This window comes from Scyliorhinus torazame, chromosome 1 (genome assembly GCF_047496885.1).
Source record: "Scyliorhinus torazame isolate Kashiwa2021f chromosome 1, sScyTor2.1, whole genome shotgun sequence".
NCBI lineage: Eukaryota > Metazoa > Chordata > Chondrichthyes > Carcharhiniformes > Scyliorhinidae > Scyliorhinus > Scyliorhinus torazame.
In genome coordinates this window covers 134,885,775-134,903,898 of record NC_092707.1, presented here as the reverse complement: position 1 = coordinate 134,903,898, position 18,124 = coordinate 134,885,775, and the positions used below count along the sequence as shown (strand labels likewise).

At 50.5% G+C, this 18,124-nt stretch overlaps 1 protein-coding gene across 1 annotated transcript in view; it reads right to left on the bottom strand.

The window, feature by feature from the left end:
- The window catches only part of LOC140417302 (receptor-type tyrosine-protein phosphatase U-like), a 1,277,635-nt gene that overhangs the window by 236,005 nt on the left and 1,023,506 nt on the right, over nucleotides 1-18,124 (bottom strand). The window contains exon 22 of the mRNA XM_072501194.1: nucleotides 11,873-11,970. Within this exon, the coding sequence (XP_072357295.1) occupies nucleotides 11,873-11,970 (98 nt within the window). The remainder of the gene's footprint in view (nucleotides 1-11,872; nucleotides 11,971-18,124) is intronic.

The window sequence follows — 18,124 nt, the reverse complement described above, 5'->3', positions numbered from 1 at the left end:
CGTTTTCCACGACATAGCCGAGTATGGCTAGCCGGGTTGTGCAGAATACGCACTTCTCCCTATTGTGATAAACCACTGTTCACCTATATTAGTTGATGTAAGGTAAGACCTGTACTACAGGTTCATCGGTAGTCCCTGTCTGCTGGCTCCGCCCAGTCAGCGGAGTATAAATATGCGTGTCCTCCATTCAGCAGCTATTTAGCCAGCTGCTGTGGGAGGCCACACATCTTAGAGCAATAAAGCCTCAGTTGTATCCAACTCTAGTCTTTGTTCAATTGATCGTGCATCAATTTATTGCTCTTAAGATTTTCTAAAAGATGGACATCCGAATCAAACTAGATCGCCTGCAGCTGGATCCGAAATCAAGTGATGCCAAAAAGGACTTTAATTACTGGCTAGCTTGCTTCGAGGCATATATCAACTCAGCGACTACCCCTGTTCTGGAGGCTCAGAAGATACAGATCCTGTACTCAAGGTTGAGCGCCAACGTGTTCCCGCTGATTCAGGACGCCCCGAACTACGGCGACGCCATGGCGCTTCTCAAAGAAAACTACGCACAGCAAATGAACACGCTCTTTGCCAGGCACGTACTCGCTACTCACTGTCAACTCCCTGGTGAGTGTATAGAAGACTTCTGGCGGGCCCTAATCCCACTCGTCCGGGACTGTGACTGTCAGGCCGTTACTGCCACTGAACATTCGAACCTCCTTATGTGGGATGCGTTCGTTACGGGGATTGGATCGGACCTCATACGCCGAAGACTGTTAGAAGGGGCCATGCTCGATCTAGATGAGACAAAGAAGCTAGCGCTCTCTATGACGGTTGCCTCGCGCCGCGCAGCCCACCCTTCCTACGCATCGTGGACCCCACAGACGGCCGCCCCAGCGGGGGCCTTACCCAGCCAGTACGCCTGCACCACGCGCCCGCCCGCGCACCCCGGGAGTCCCCGATGTTACTTCTACAGCCAGCAGAAACACCCTCGCCAACGCTACCTGGCCCGCGCGGCCCTTTGCAAGGCTTGCGGCAAAAAGGGGCACTTTCTGCTGTGTGCCAGGCCCGCGCACTCGCCGCTATCGCCCCCACCGCCCCTAGTCTACACACAGTGGGTGCTGCCATCTTCATCTCCCCAGAACATGCGCGGCTAGTGGACACTGCCACCTTCTCCCCCTCAGTCCACGTGCGGCCCATGGGGGCCACCATATTGTCCAACCCCCGCAACGTGCGGCCCATGGGTGCCGCCATTTTGTCCCTCGCAGGATCTTCAGGTGCCGCCATCTTGTCTCCCCCATGGGGCACGGACACCGACAGCATTCCAGGACTTGGGCCCCCCAGTTTCCCCATCATCCGACGCCAGCAACGACCATGACTCGCCTTAGTGACGATCGACCAGTCTCGTCCGCACAACCTGGCCAACGCATCGAACTGCGTGAAATCAACGGCCACGTGGCCTCTTGCCTGCTGGACTCCGGGAGCACCGAAAGCTTCACACACCTGGATACGGTAAGGCACTGCTCCCTCGCAGTACACCCCGCCAACCAAAGAATCTCCCTGGCCTCCGGATCCCATTCTGTCGTGATCCGGAGGTACTGTACGGTCACACTTATGGTCTAGGGCGTTGAATTCAGTGGCTTCCGCCTTTACATCCTCCCTAACCTCTGCGCTGTTCTACTACAAGGCCTGGACTTCCAGTGCAATCTCCAGAACCTAACTCTCAAATTTGGCGGGCCCCTACCACCCCTCAATGTGTGCGGCCTCGCGACCCTAAAGGTCGATCCGCCTTCTCTCTTCGCAAATCGAAACCCGGATTGCAAACCCGTCACCACCAGGAGCAGACGGTACAGCACCCAGGACAGGACCTTCATCAGGTCCGAGGTCCAGCGGCTGCTTCAGGAAGTCATCATCGAGGCCAGCAACAGCCCCTGGAGAGCCCAAGTGGTAGTCGTTAAAACTGGGGAGAAACACAGAATGGTCGTGGACTGCAGCCAGACCATCAATCGGTTCGTGCAGCTCGACGTGTACCCCCTCCCACGCATATCTGATATGGTCAATCAGATTGCACACTACCAGGTCTTCTCAACGGTAGACCTCAAATCCGCCTACCACCAGCTCCCCATTCGTAAATCGGACCATCCATAAACCGCCTTCGAGGCGGACGGTCGTCTCTATCACTTCCTCAGGGTTCCCTTCGGCGTCACCAATGGGGTCTCGGTCTTCCAAAGGGAGATGGACCGAATGGTCGACCGGTATGGTTTGCGGGCCACCTTCCCATGCCTTGACAACGTCACCATCTGCGGCCATGACCAGCAGGACCACGATGCCAACCTTGCCAAATTTCTCCACACTGCCACTCTCCTCAACCTCACCTACAACAAGGAGAAGTGCGTGTTTAGAACGACCCGCTTAGCCATACTTGGTAATGTGGTCCAGAACGGAGTTCCGGGGCCTGATCCCAACCGCATGAGCCCCCTCATGGGGCTCCCCCTTCCACACTGCCCCAAGGCCCTCAAACGCTGCCTGGGGTTCTTCTCATACTACGTCCATTGGGTCCCAAACTATGCAGACAAGGCCTGCCCACTCATACAGTCCACACACTTTCCCCTGACGGCCGAGGCACAACAGGCCTTCGCCCGTATCAGAGCCGATATCGCCAAGGCTGGGATGCACGTAGTAGACGAGACACTGCCCTTTCAAGTAGAGAGCGACGCATCAGACGTCGCCCTTGCCGCCACCGTCAATCAGGCAGGCAGATCCATGGCTTTCTTCTCCCGCACACTTCATGCCTCAGAGATTCGGCACATCCGTCAAAAAAGAGGCCCAAGCTATTGTTGAGGCTGTGTGGCATTAGAGGCATTACCTGGCCGGCAGGAGATTCACCCTCCTCACTGACCAACGGTCGGTAGCCTTCATGTTCAATAACACACAGCGGGGCAAGATCAAAAACGATAAAATCTTGAGGTGGAGGATCAAGCTCTCCACCTACAATTACGAGATTTTGTATCGCCCTGGCAAACTCAACGAGCCCCCAGACACCCTATCCCAAGGTACATGTGCCAGTGCACAAGTAGACCGACTCCGGGCCCTGCACGACAGCCTTTGTCACCCGGGAGACACACGGTTGTACCATTTTGTCAAGGCTCGCAATCTGCCCTACTCCATCGAGGAAGTACAGACAATCACCAGGGACTGCCAGGTCTGTGCAGAGTGCAAGCCGCACTTCTACCGACCGGACCGTGCGCGCCTGGTGAAGGCCTCTCGCCCCTTTGAATGCCTCAGCGTGGATTTCAAAGGGCCCCTCCCCTCCACCAACTGAAACACGTATATTCTCAGTGTGGTTGATGAGTACTCCAGATTCCCCTTCGCCATCCCATGCCCCGATATGACATCTGCCACCGTCATCAAAGCCCTAAATACTATCTTCGCTCTGTTCGGTTTCCCCGCCTACATCCACAGTAAGAAGTCTTACAACACCAAGTTAAAGTCCAACAGGTTTGTTTCGATGTCACTAGCTTTCGGAGCGCTGCTCCTTCCTAAGGTGAATAAAGAGGTATGTTCCAGAAACATATATATAGACAGATTCAAAGATGCCAGACAATGCTTGGAATGCGAGCATTAGCAGGTGATTAGTCGAACCAGGAACATTCCTCGTCACAATGGACGTCTCGGCACTCTATACCAGCATCCCCCATGACGACGGCATTGCTGCAACAGCCTCAGTACTCAACACCGACAACTGCCAATCTCCAGATGCAATTCTGCAACTCATCCGCTTCATTCTGGATCACGTCTTCACCTTCGGCAACAAGTTCTTCATTCAGACGCACGGAACAGCCATGGGGACCAAATTCTCACCTCAATATGCCAACATCTTAATGCACAAGTTTGAACAAGACCTACTCACCGCACAGGACCTTCAAACGACGTTATACACCAGATACATCGATGACATTTTTTTCCTTTGGACCCACGGCGAAGAATCACTGAAACGACTACACGATGACATCAATAAGTTTCATCCAACCATCAGACTCACCATGGACTACTCTCCAAAATCAGTTGCATTCTTGGACACACTCGGCTCCATCAAGGACGGTCACCTCAGCACTTTGCTTTACCGCAAACCCACGGATAACCTCATGATGCTCCACTTCTCCAGCTTCCACCCTAAACACATTAAAGAAGCCATCCCCTATGGACAAGCGCTCCGTATACACAGGATCTGCTCAGACGAGGAGGAGCGTAACAGACATCTACAGACGTTGAAAGATGCCCTCGTACGAATGGGATATGGCACTCGACTCATCGATCGACAGTTCCAACGTGCCACAGCAAAAAACCGCACAACCTCCTCAGAAGACAAACATGGGACACAACCAACAGAATACCCTTCGTCGTCCACTACTTTCCCGGAGCGGAGAAACTACGACATCTTCTTCACAGCCTTCAACACGTCATCGATGAAGATGAACATCTTGCCAAGGTCATCCCCACACCCCCACTACTTGCCTTCAAACAACCACGCAACCTCAAATAAACCATTGTTTGCAGCAAACTACCCAGTCTTCAGAACAGTGACCACGACACCACACACCCCTGCCATGGCAATCTCTGCAAGACGTGCCAGATCATCGACATGGATACCACCATTAAACGTGAGAACACCACCCACCAGGTACGCGGTACATACTCTTGCGACTCGGCCAATGTTGTCTACCTCATACGCTGCAGGAAAGGATGTCCTGAAGCGTGGTACATTGGCAAGACCATACAGACGCTGCGACAACAGATGAACTGACATCGTGCGACAATCACCAGGCAGGAATGTTCCCTTCCAGTCGGGGAACACTTCAGCAGTCAAGGGCATTCAGCCTCTGATCTCCAGGTAAGCGCTCTCCAAGGCGGTCTTCAGGACCCGCGACAACGCAGAATCGCCGAGCAGAAGCTTATAGCCAAGTTCCGCACACATGAGTGCAGCCTCAACCGGGACCTGGGATTCATGTCGCATTTCATTCATCCCCCACCATCTGGCCTGCAAAATCCTACCAACTGTCCTGGCTTGACACAATTCACACCTCTTTAACCTGGGGTTACCCCATCTCTGGATCTGTGAAGATTTAATCACCTGCTAATGCTCGCATTCCAAGCATTGTCTGGCATCTTTGAATCTGTCTATATATATGTTTCTGGAACATACCTCTTCATTCACCTGAGGAAGGAGCAGCGCTCCAAAAGCTAGTGACATCGAAACAAACCTGTTGGACTTTAACCTGGTGTTGTAAGACTTCTTACTGTGCTCACCCCAGTCCAACGCCGGCATCTCCACATCATACATCCACAGTGACAGGGGATCCTCATTCATGAGCGATGAGCTGCGTCAGTTCCTGCTCAGCGGGGGTATCGCCTCCAGCAGGACGACCAGCTATAATCCCCGGGAAACGGCAGGTAGAGAGGGAGAACGGGATGGCATGGAGGGCCGTCCAACTAGCCCTGCGGTCCAGGAACCGCCCAGCCTCTCACTGGCAGGAGGTCCTCCCTGATGCACTCCACTCCATTCGGTCACTGCTGTGCACCGCCACTAACAACACACCCCATGAACGTCTTTTTGCCTTCCCCAGGAAGTCCACGTCCGGGGTCTCGCTCCCGACTTGGTTCGCGGCTCCAGGACCAGTCCTGCTCCGTAGGCACATCCGACTCCACAAGGCTGACCCATTGGTGGAGAGGGTGCAATTGCTCCATGCAACCCCCAGTATGCCAACGTGGCGTACCCCGACGGCCGCCAGGATACTGTCTCCCTCAGGGACCTGGCACCAGCAAGTTCCACACACTCACACCCCTCCAGCTCGGCACCACCCTCCCCTTCCCCGGCGCTCCCAGCATTAGCCCCACCAGTATCATCCGTCCTTCCCCTGCCCACGCCCGAGGATGAAGAAGATTTTGGCACGCTCCCGGAGTCACCGAACATCGGGCCAGCATCGACATCGCCGCCACCACTACGTCGCTCCTAGGGGCTGTTTAGCACAGGTCTAAATCGCTGGCTTTGAAAGCAGACCAAGGCAGGCCAGCAGCACGGTTCGATTCCCGTAACAGCCTCCCCGAACAGGCGCTGGAATGTGGCGACTAGGGGCTTTTCACAGTAACTTAATTTGAAGCCTACTTGTGACAATAAGCGATTTTCATTTCATTTTCCTTCATTTCATTTCATTTTCTAGCGGAACATCAAGGCACCAGACCGGTTAAACCTTTAACTGGTCCGCCGGACTTCAAAAGACATTTTTTTTCTGCTCAAATACTGTAAATATAGATTCATTACTGTATATAGTTCTCCACCACCCCCGCCGGACTCAATTTTAACAGGGGGTGAATGTGGTAAACCACTGTTGCACCTATATTAGGTGATGTAAGGTAGGACCTGTACTACAGGTTCGCCGGTAGTCCCTGCCTGCTGGCTCCGCCCAGTAGGCAGAGTATAAATGTGCGTGTCCTCCATTCAGCAGCCATTTCGCCAGCTGCTGTGGGAGGCCACACATCTTAGAGCAATAAAGCCTCAGTTGTATCCAACTCTAGTCTTTGTTCAATTGATCGTGCATCACCTATTATATGTGAGGTTGAGGGATTGGGCGGTTGGAGGAACTTCTTGAGGTTGGTGTCGTGGTCCTGCTGGTCATGGCCGCAGATGGTGACATTGTCCAAGTACGGGTGTGTAGCCCGCAGCCCGTAGTGGTCGACCATTCGGTCTATCGTTCTCTGGAAGACCGAGACCCCATTGGTGACGCTGAAAGGGACCCTGAGGAAGTGGAAGAGTCGGCCGGCTGCTTCAAAAGCCGTGTCGCGGCGATCTTCCGGGCGAATCGGGAGCTGGTGGTAGGCAGACTTCAGATCCACCGTAGAGAAAACCCGGTATTGCGCGATCTGGTTGACCATCTCCGCAATGCGGGGGAGGGGGTACGCATCCAGTTGTGTGAACCGGTTAATGGTCTGGCTGTAGTCCACCACCACCGGTTCTTTTCCCCAGTCCTGACAACCACCACTTGAGCTCTCCAGGGGCTGTTGCTGGCCTCGATGACCCCCTCTCTCAAGAGTCACTGGACCTCTGACTTGCTGAAAGTCATATCTTGTTCACTGTACCGCCTGCTCCTGATGGCAACGGGCTTACAGTCGGGGGTGAGGTTCGCGAGGCTACATACCGTGAGGGGGGGGTAAGTGTCCGCCGAACATCAGGGTCAGGCTTCGGTGACTGCATTGGAAGTCCAATCCAAGCAGTAGGGGGGCGCAGAGGTGAGGGAGGACATACAGCTTAAAAAGGGTATACTCAGCACCCTGTATCGCGAGGTTCGCGACACAGTACCCCCGGATCCGGACCGAATGGGATCCGGAGGCAAGGGAGATCGTTTGAGATGCGGGGTAGATGCGCAGGGAGCAGCGCCTTACCGTTTCAGGATGTATGAAGCTCCCTGTGCTCCCGGAGTAGAAGAGACAGGGTGTCTCGTGCCCGTTGACCCAGACGACCATCGTGGAACTCCTCAGGTGCTTCGGCCGCGACTGGTCGAGGGTGACGGCGCCGAGCTGCGGGTAATCAGTGTAGTCGGAGGAATCTGGGTCATAATATGGCGGCCCCCACGAGTCACACGTGTCGGATTGAGCTGAAGATGGCCACCCCCACGAGTTGCATGTGGCTGATGACGCGTCTGAAGGGGGTGTTTCCGGCAGGCACACAACCGCATTACGGCCTGCGAGCCTGTGAGTCCATGGGTTGGGCCTGAGGAGCTTTCGGCTTCTGGGCTTTCGATCTGGCCAGACAGACTCTGGCGAAGTGACCCTTTTTACCGCAGTTGCTGCATGGCGTGGAGCGGGCTGGGCAACGCTGCCGTGGGTGTTGGCCCTGGCCGCAGAAGTAACACGACGGTCCCCCGGTCTGGGCGGGTAGCCGCGGGGCACCGGCCTGTGGCGTGGCCGGGTCTGGCGACATCTGCATCGGCGGGGCCCACGTGGGGCTCGCTGGGTCCGCGGGGAACACGCTGAGGTTCTGGTAGGCCACCTCTAACGAGGTGGCTAGTTTTACCGTGTCCTGCAGGTCGATAGCACTGTTTCCCAGCAGTCGCTGCCTGACGTAATTAGAGCAGACCCCAGCCACATAGGTGTCCCAGATCTGCAACTTCACGTGCTCCTCAGCCGTCACGTCTTGATAATTCCAGTTTCTGGCGAGTAGGGTCAGGTTTTCCGGATATTCGTCCAGAGATTCTCTTGCGCGCTGCCGGTGGGTAGTGAGCAGATGCCACGCGAACACCTCGTTTATAGGCTTGATGAAGCGCTTCTTCAGAATCGCAACCGCTGCCTCGTACGTGGCCGCCTTTTCGAGCAAAACTGAAATTCGATGGCTCACCCGGGCGTGGAGGAGGTCCAGTTTGTGAGCTTCGGGACAGGTGCTATGGAGGAGCCGAGGTTAGCCTCGAAGCAGCGGAGCCAGTGAGAGAAGCTCCCCTTGGCTTCAGGGGCACGGCGTCTAAGTAGAGTTTTTCTGGCTTGAGAGCGGCGTCCATAGTGACGTTGTTTGTGTAATAAATTGATATACCATCAATTCACAGCGAGACCACATGAATAAGTGAACGAAGGTTTTATAACACAAAGAACTAGCCTGCCAGTGACTTCTGTACAAATGAGCGCCACCCACTGGGCGCAGGATTATATACCATCCTGGGGGGGGGGGGGGGGCAGAGGTGGAGCCCACCGGGATTCCAGCTCAATCCTTAAAGGTTAAAGGTTACACAGGCACCACATCTCCTGGTGAATACATTTAACCACAGATATAGATAGATGGGCTGCAAAATTAGGCAGAGAAATGGCAGATGGAGTTTTAACCCGGACAAATGCGAGGTGATGCAGTTTGGTAGATCCAATTCAGGCGGGAGCTATAAAATAAATGGCAGAACCATCAGGAGCATAGAGACACAGAGAGATCTGGACATGCAGGTCCACAGATCTGTTAAAGTGTCAGCACAAGGGGAAACGGTAGTAAAGAAAGCATATGGCATGCTTGTCTTCATAGGACGGGGTATCAAGTATAAAAGCTCGAAAATTATGTTACAATTATATAGAACATTGGCTAGATCACATTTGGAATACAGTGTCCAATTCTGATCATCGCACTACCAGAAGGATGTGGAGGTTTGGAGAGAGTACAGAAAAGGTTTACCAGGATGTTGCCTGGTCTGGAAGGTATTAGCTATGAGGAGTGATTGAATAAACTGGGATTGTTCTCCCTAGAGAGACGGAGGCTGAGGGGCGACCTGATAGAAGTGTATAAAATTGTTAGGGGTATAGATAGGGTGAACAGTTGGAGGCTTTTTCCCAGGGCGGAAATGACAATTACAAGGGAGCATAGTTTCAAGGTGAGGGGGGAAAGGTTCAGTGAAGATGTGCAAGGCATGTTTTTTACACAGAGGGTGGTGGTGGCCTGGAATGCACTGCCAAGTGAGGAGGTTGAGGCAGATACGTTAGCGGCCTTTTAGACTTATCTGGATAGGCACATGAACAAAGGGGTATAGAAGGCTACAGGCGGTTGTTCCAGATAGGACACGTGATTGTCGCAGGCCTGGAGAGCCGAAGGTCCTGTTCCTGTGCTGTATTGCTTTTTGTTCTATCTCAAACCTACTCTGTCTCTACTTCTCTTGCTCTGATCTGCTCTCTCCCAGAAATCAAGGAGACATGTGATATTTATATGGTTGCTCTATAGCACCATCTAGTGACTATAGTAACATTCCATTAGCCCTTTATGTACTCTACATTGTGACAGCCTGCAAGGTCAGTATTTCTTACTATGTCTAATTGTCCAATGAGAAGGTTGTGGTGAGCCGTTGTCTTAAACCGCTTGTTCGACAATTTAAAAGGGCAATTAAGAGTCAACCATAATCCTGTCGGTCTGAGGTCACATTTGGACCTGACGGGTAAAATGACAAATCTCCCCCTAAAGGGTACCAGTGAATCAGGTGGGGTTTTAATGACACTCTAGTAGATCCTTTACTGATATAAGCTGATTATTCCTGATTTATTTAATTAACTAAATTTAAATTCCATGGTGGGATTTGAATTCATATCAATGAATAATTAGTCCACGTGTCTGGAGTAACTAATCACTATGCTACCATTACAGAGAGTCAAAATGAACTATACGAGATGCCTTAGGAACAAGAGTATTGAGCCCCTCAGACTTGGTCTGTAATTCAATTGAATTCATTGAATGATTAATCTGCATCTCAACTCCACTTTCCCACCATTGTTCCTCACCCATAACTTTAACTGACAGAAATCTTGAAAAGTCTTAGATCGCTTGACCACAGCAATATTGTGCCTGTTTCCCGGTCCACGAATAAAGCAACATTGCCTGGACTCCATCTGCTTCTCCCATTTGATTATTCTGCATATGTTGTGCCACATGATCCAGGACACACAGTTGCAGCATCAGGAAAACCCACCCTGGAAAACTCTTTCCATGCATTTCTTACCTTTAGGCTTGATTTTCAACTTCCCTTGTGGCTGGCGTCCCATCTTCCTCCCTTCATAAAGCTAAGCAAATCAAAAATCTGTCGCCCATATTCTAACTTTCACCGAGTCTTGTTCCCCATTTCAGCTGTCCTTGCTGATCTACACTGCCTCCTGGATCAGTGTCTCCATTTTAAAATTCATTTACTTGTTTTCAAATGTCTCCATGTCTCGAACCTCCTTGTAACCTTCCAAAACCTCAGTTCTGGTCCAATATTGGTCACTTGTGCAGTCCTGATCATAATTTATCCAATGAGCTGTGCCTTCAGATGTCAATGCCCCATGCTCTGAAATTCTCTCCCAAAATCTCTCCATCTCAGCACGTAATTCCTCCTTTATTGCTCCTTAAAATCTATCTTTTTGACCAGCAGCGATGAGGGAAGGCAGTGGTGATGAGGGGAATATAATTGCACAGTATTTCCAAGGCACAACTTAATGACGAGAGAAATGGAAGATTTACAAAACGTTGGGCAGCAACAAAAGCCTTAATGTATTGGGAATGTTTTCACATTTAAATCAGACATCATTAAATTGCAATTGACAGGGGGAACCGCAATATGGAGAAAGGAGATTAAAAATCATGGGATTTTACTCATTGGTTTCACCTCCCACAATACAATTATAGAATACTCCTAAATTCCACAAGGTCCCTGTTCTTGGTAGCTCTAGATTGACCTGAGGGGAAACCTCTGCAGGTCCAATTTATTTAGAAACTACACTGAACATGACAGCATCAGAGAATAAAAAATGCTTTGAGAATCAGATTCTTGTCCGGGCTTCCCAGTCATAGAGACAATGGGAAATCAATCTTTGTCATGACTTCATCCAGTGAAAAAGAAATATTCTTGTTAATCGACTACTTCTCATGTCGCTTGATGCCTTCAGAGATACACGGATAGATAGGCAGACAGCTAGGCTAAGTGCATCGATGAGTCCTATCAGACCATTCCGACCAATCAGACCATTCAGACCAATCAGACCAGGGGCTGGTTTAGCTCACTGGGCTAAATCGCTGGCTGTTAAAGCAGACCAAGGCAGCCCAGCAGCACGGTTCAATTCCCGTACCAGCCTCCCCGAACATGCGCTGGAATGTGGTGACTAGGGGCTTTTCACAGTAACTTCATTGAAGTCTACTCGTGACAATAAGCGATTTTCATTCTTTTCATTTCATTCTCAAGGTAACTGCATTACTGATAAGGAAGGGCGTCTGAAGTTATTCAAAATCTTCATGTGTTGAGCCTTAATGGAAATGGATGATATTTTTTGTAAGAGAACAAATCAATATGAGACTCCAACAGTCTTTTGTTCTCTGTGAAGAATTGTGCTGTGCTACACCTACCCGCTTAGCCTCCATCAGCTTGGTCATCATCACAATACTCGGGCAGCGCGTCTCCCACACCATCCTCCAGAATTCATGCACCTTTTCTTGTTTAGGTCCTAAGGAAGGAAAATAATAAGTTTGAATCACATTTTCAGTTGATAAGCACTGATCCAGAAGGAGGCCATTTAGTCCCTCAAACCTGACCCACCGTTAGACATTGGTTGACTGTAACCTAACTCTACACACATGCCTTTGCCATCTATCCCTTAATACCTGCGGTTAACAAAAATCTATCAACATCAGATTTCAAAATTAACAATTCATTAGCACCAATTAATATTTGAGAAAGGATGTTCTAAAACCTATCATCCTTTGTGTTTGAAGTGTTCCACTCCTAAAAAATCTGGATCTAATTTTTAGGCTATGGTCTCTTAGATCTCTCCACAATCAGAAATAGTTTCTCTCTATCTAACCTATATGTTCCTCTTATCCTGAAAACTTCAATCAAACTATCCCTTGTGTTTAAATTGAAGGAATACAACCCTAGTTTCTGTAATTTCACCTTGTAATTTAAACTTTGGAGTCCAGTTATAATTTTGAGACATTCTGCACTCCTTCCAAGGCCATGGTATCCTTCCTAAAATGTGGGAACAAAGAGAAACTGCTGGAAAATCTCAGCAGGTCTGGCAGCATCTATAGGGAAAGAAAAGAGCTAATGTTTTGAGTCCAGATGACCCTTTGTCAAAGCCCTTTAATTTTTTTTTTCATGAAAGGATCAGTGGAATGGGTGGATGACACTTGTCCAAAGAAGTGGGCACGGACACAAAGGCGACAAAAGTGTTCAACATCATGTTGAGCCCGGAATTCATTGAGGTGGGGACGTAAGGGTACAAAGCTGAGTCCTTTGCTGAGAACAGCACGCTCATCCTCAAAGAGGGGAAGGTCGGAGGGTATGATGAACACGCAGCAAGGGCTGGGGCTGGGAGAAATGGGGTACGAGGGCTTGAGGGATTGGGACTGGTGGAGGGCCTAGGATGGGCAGTGGTGTTGATAAGTTGTTGAAGCTTGCATTCCTTGACATCTGCAAGAAACAGGAAAAGATTCTTTTTAAGGCATCAAATGATGCGAAGGATGAAATGAAACTGGGGACAGGGACAGCTTTGAGAGAGACGTTGAGTGTTTTCATGTGGCGCCGCATGGCACTGAGTGTAGCTTTCAGGATGCGGCAAGAGCAGCAGTTGGAAGAATGTTGTATATCCTGGAGGTACCTGTAATCCTAGAGGTTACATGTAGGGTGGAATTTAAGTTGAAATTTCCGTGGGGTAATTCGGAGACGAAGACAGTCACTGAGGAAGGAAATATGGCTGTGGAAGCGAGTCTTGGTAAATACCTTGTCCAACACTGAGAGAAATGGAAAGCAGTGAAGGTGGATAGTGGGGGGGCGGGGGGGGGACATACGGAAATCCTGTCGGAGAGAAGAGCAGTACTTCTTCAGGAGAGACATTCCTGGAAGAGAAGTGGCCCCTAAGATGTGCGGCTGGATGTCACTGGCGGGGGAGGGGTGCACGAGGGCTATTTCAAACTCCCTCTATTTCAAGAGCTGGCCAGCAGTCGATGCCTGAAAGTAGCCTGCCCCACTTGACATAACATGCTACCAGCGGGCTAAATGAGCAGAGAGTAAAAGAAAGCCTCACCTTCAAGAGCAGCCGGCCAATCTGATTGCCCAGTAGCTCTAGCAGTCCCAGCAGCGCCAGAGCTCAGTAGTGGATACTGCAGGAAGTGCAAGGAGGCAGATGATGTCAACATGGTTCCTAGAGTGAGGTAAGTCGAGGGTCAGAGAGGGATCAGGGAACCCATGGGATGGGAGGGAGACATGATAGGAGTTGAGGAGGGGAGAGGGTTTGGAGGTCAGGCAGGGAGGAACAAAGGAGGGTGAATTATCTCAGTCGGGAGAGTTGGCTCCCTTAATATGCACAGAGCACTGCCTCCAGGATGTATGTCCCCAACTTCCTTTCATCTTTTAAACAGAGCAGCCGGCCAATCTGATTGCCCAGTAGCTCTAGCAGTTCCAGCAGCGCCAGAGCTCAGTAGTGGATACTGCAGGAAGTGCAAGGAGGCAGATGATGTCAACATGGTTCCTAGAGTGAGGTAAGTCGAGGGTCAGAGAGGGATCAGGGAACCCATGGGATGGGAGGGAGACATGATAGGAGTTGAGGAGGGGAGAGGGTTTGGAGGTCAGGCAGGGAGGAACAAAGGAGGGTGAATTATCTCAGTCGGGAGAGTTGGCTCCCTTAATATGCACAGAGCACTGCCTCCAGGATGTATGTCCCCAACTTCCTTTCATCTTTTAAACAGTTTCCTTAAGAAAATGCAGCCTGCTCACTCCCGCCCATCTGGGCAGTGTATTATTGCAGTTAGTTGTCTTGGTAGCAAATGTAATATACTATTAATTATTTATTTTAAAATGTTGGCTGGGCTGCCGCTTTTGGCACCTGCCCAGCTCCCGTGTTAGGGGGGACAGCCTGAGGTGGTGGGCTAGCCACCCCTTGTATTTTATATGCCCCCTCCCTGCTGAAGCCTTGTCTGGAATGGGGCCATAAAATCCAGTCCATCGTCAGAAACAAATACAGTACTCCAGGTGTGGTCTACTTAGGGTTTTGTATAGCTCGCATGACGAAATCCTTTTTGCATTCTATTTCTCTAGATATAAAGAACTGCATTACATTAGCCTTATTGATATTTTCAGTACCTTTCTCTGACATTTTAATCATCTATATTCATGGACTCTTAAGTCACTTTGGATCTCCAAGTTTCTAGCCTTTCACAATTTGTAAAGTGATCCATTCTAATCTTTTTACATCCAAAGTGGATGACTTCACACCGGTGACACTGAAATCTATTTGCTTCAATTTTGCCTATTCATTTAATCCATTAATCTTACTCTGTAATTTAGTCCTTCTACCTGCATTGTTTACAATAGCATTAAAAACCCTAACCAGCCCCGGCCCCACTATCTCAGAGAACCTTTTATAGAACCCCACCGAATACCCATCCGGCTCTGGGGATTTACCCGATTGCATGGCCCTCAAGCCCTCCAATATTTCTTCGGTCCTAATCGGGGCCCCCAGCCCGTCTACCAACCCCCTACCCACTTTTGGGAAGGACAGCCCGTCCAAAACTACCCTCACCCCCTTGAGCTTGCCACTCAGCATGACAAATCTACCTCCCTCATCCGCAATTGTGCTACCCACCTCAAATTGCACCCGTTTGTTAACCAAAATCGGGACCCTCTGATCTTAGTATCCAGCCCTGAGTGGAAAACCTGGCTAATCCAGCCCTACCTTATTCTGACCTGGTCAGTTACTTTCAGATGAGTCTCCTGTAGCATAATTATGTCCGCCTTGAGCGCCCTCAGATGCGCGAACACAAGTGCCCTCTTTACCGGCCCATTTACCCTTTAACGTTCCAGGTCATCAGCCTGGCTGGGGGGCACCGTAGCCCTCCCCTTCACCAATCAGCCATCTCCTTTCTTAGGTTCGCCCCTAGCCCCTGTGCCACGCCTCCCCTGGCCTGCCTCCGACCTCCTCCATGTTACTAAACCCAAGTCCCTCCCTCATCAGCAGATCAACTACCCCCCCCCCCCCGAGCAACACCACCCTGTAACCTAACCCCTGCCATAAACTAGCTGTACGCACACCCCCCACCTGGCTTCCGTAGACCAGCTCACCCAGCTAGCCTGGTGGCTCTTGACTCTGGCGCCAACAAGTCTCCCACCTATTGTTCCCTCTGACCCATCCCCCTGCCAATCGACACCACTTCCCCAAACCAGCCATCCTCGAGCAATTGCTCTGAAAAAAACCCAAAGAAACAAAGAAAACCCCGACACTAGTGCAATTCAAGTAATATAAAGTAAGTAATAGGCACTTCCAACCACCCCATCAGAACACAAAAAGCCCCCAGAACCAAATACCTTAACTTTCATCTTCACCAACAAAAACTTGGATACAGAAGAAAAAAAAAGAAACAAGAAAAACAGATAAACATCACTCAATAACTTTTTAACTTAAGTCCAAAAGTCCTCAGTTCGGCACCAGCCTTTCTCTCTTGGCGAAGTCCATCGCATCCTCAGGCTTCTCAAAATAATGGTGCTGTCCCTCGTGCGTGACCCAAAGGCGCACCGGGTATAGCAGCCCAAACTTCACCTGCTTCTTAAACAAAATCTCTTTGACTTGCCTGTAGCCTGCCCTCCTTCTGGCCACCGCCACGCTCAGGTCCTGGTAAATGCGCAAGGCACTATTGTTCCAATTGCAGCTCCACGTGCGCTTGGCCCACTGTAGCACCCGCTTCTTGTCCAGAAACCTGTGGAACCTGACCACCATCGCTCGGGGGGGGGGCCTGCTCACGGCTGCCTTGCCAGTGCTCTCTGCGCCCTGTCCACCTCCAACGGAAAAGGGAAAGCATGATTTCCCAACAGCTTCTGGAACATGTCTGCCACATACGTGGCAGCCTCCACTCCCTCAGCCCCCTCCGGGAGATCAACGATTCTTAAATTCTGCCGACGGGACCTATTTTCCGGGTCCTCCACCTTCTCCAGAAGCCTTTTTTGTTGGTCATTCAGCCTCCCCATCTCCACCTCCACCACCATTTGGTGATCCTCCTGCTCCTCCAGTGCCTTCTCCAGCTTCTGGATCGTCCGATCCTGGGCATCCAGCCTGTGCTCCAGGCACTTGATCGGGTCTAAACTGTACCATTTCAGTGCAGTGAAGCCCTCTTGGATGACCTTCAACAGATGCTCCGTTGTTGGCTGGGCTGTCTGCACCGGGGTCCGGACAACGGCCATATTGTCCTCAGCAGCAGCCTCCACACTGCCCTTGCTTGCCCACTTCCTCAACTGTTTACAATTCTTTCTGCTCCTAATTCCATATACCTATATCTGGAGTCAGTGCCTGAGTGCCTATGCCTTCAGATCCAGTGCTCAAAAGCACAAAAAGTCGGGGGAAAAGGTCCAAAAGTCCGACCGGAGCGAGTGCCACCAAATGTGCGACTTACTCCCTCATAGCCGCCACTGGAAGTCCAGTCCAATATATTTAAATGCACCGGAAGCCTGACTTCCAACCTTGAATTCTTTCCTCAACCCAGAGATTACAATAGCTTTGAAATCACTAGTCCCACCCCACAAAAATCATCGACATGCATCATAAAAATGCCAGAAAGATTTCCTTTATAGTGCCAGTAAAACATTGCCGGATCTGCTTTCAACTGGCAACAGCCTAACTTTAACAAAACTCACCTTACCGAAAAATACCAGACTCTAGACGCATCATTTAATCCATATACACATTTGTTCAGCTTCCAGAGTACCCCTTCTGTGTTAGCTGCCTCTTTAGGAGGACGGAGAAAAATGTCTCTCTGGAGCTGATGCCCCTGCAAGAAGGCAGCTTTCTATCTATAGATTTGCATTCCCATGCCCATCCTGTGGCTAATAGAGCCAAGCAGATCTTTAAAATAACCTTTCCTGCCGTAGGTGAATCTACCCTTAAATCCTGATCTTCTAAGTTTTCTTCAAATCCCCTTGCCACAAGCCTGGCCTTTGCCCTTTAAGTTCCAGCCGGAAGAACCTTTTCCATGCAAATCCATCTGTGGGATCGAGCTCTTTGTCCCCTATCCGTGTATACGGCAAATTCGCTCCAACTATGCAGATCTTGCTATTTGGCATCTTTGATAACTTTTTCATCGAATTTATTGGAAGCCACCAAATTCTCACGTGCATGTAGGGTTCCACTCCTATTAGTATTCGTAGTCTTACTCATGTTCCGAGACCTTGATAAACTACGTCCCCTCTCCCGCCTGGTTTCTCGTTCTGTATTATTTCATAGAATTTACAGTGCAGAAGGAGGCCATTCGGCCCATCGAGTCTGCACCGGCTCTTGGAAAGAGCACCCTACCGAGGCCCACACACCCTATCCCCATAACCCAGTAACCCCACTCAACCAAGGCCAATTTTGGACACTAAGGGCAATTTAGCATGGCCAATCCACCTAACCTGCACGTCTTTGGACTGTGGGAGGAAACCGGAGCACCCGGAGGAAACCCACGCACACACGGGGAGAACGTGCAGACTCCGCACAGACAGTGACCCAAGCCGGGAATCGAACCTGGGACCCTGGAGCTGTGAAGCAATTATGCTAACCACTATGCTACCGTGCTGCCCAGTATTGCTAGTATTGCTACTTCTTGATCTTTCCCTTCTGCTGTGGGATGTTCTTTCAA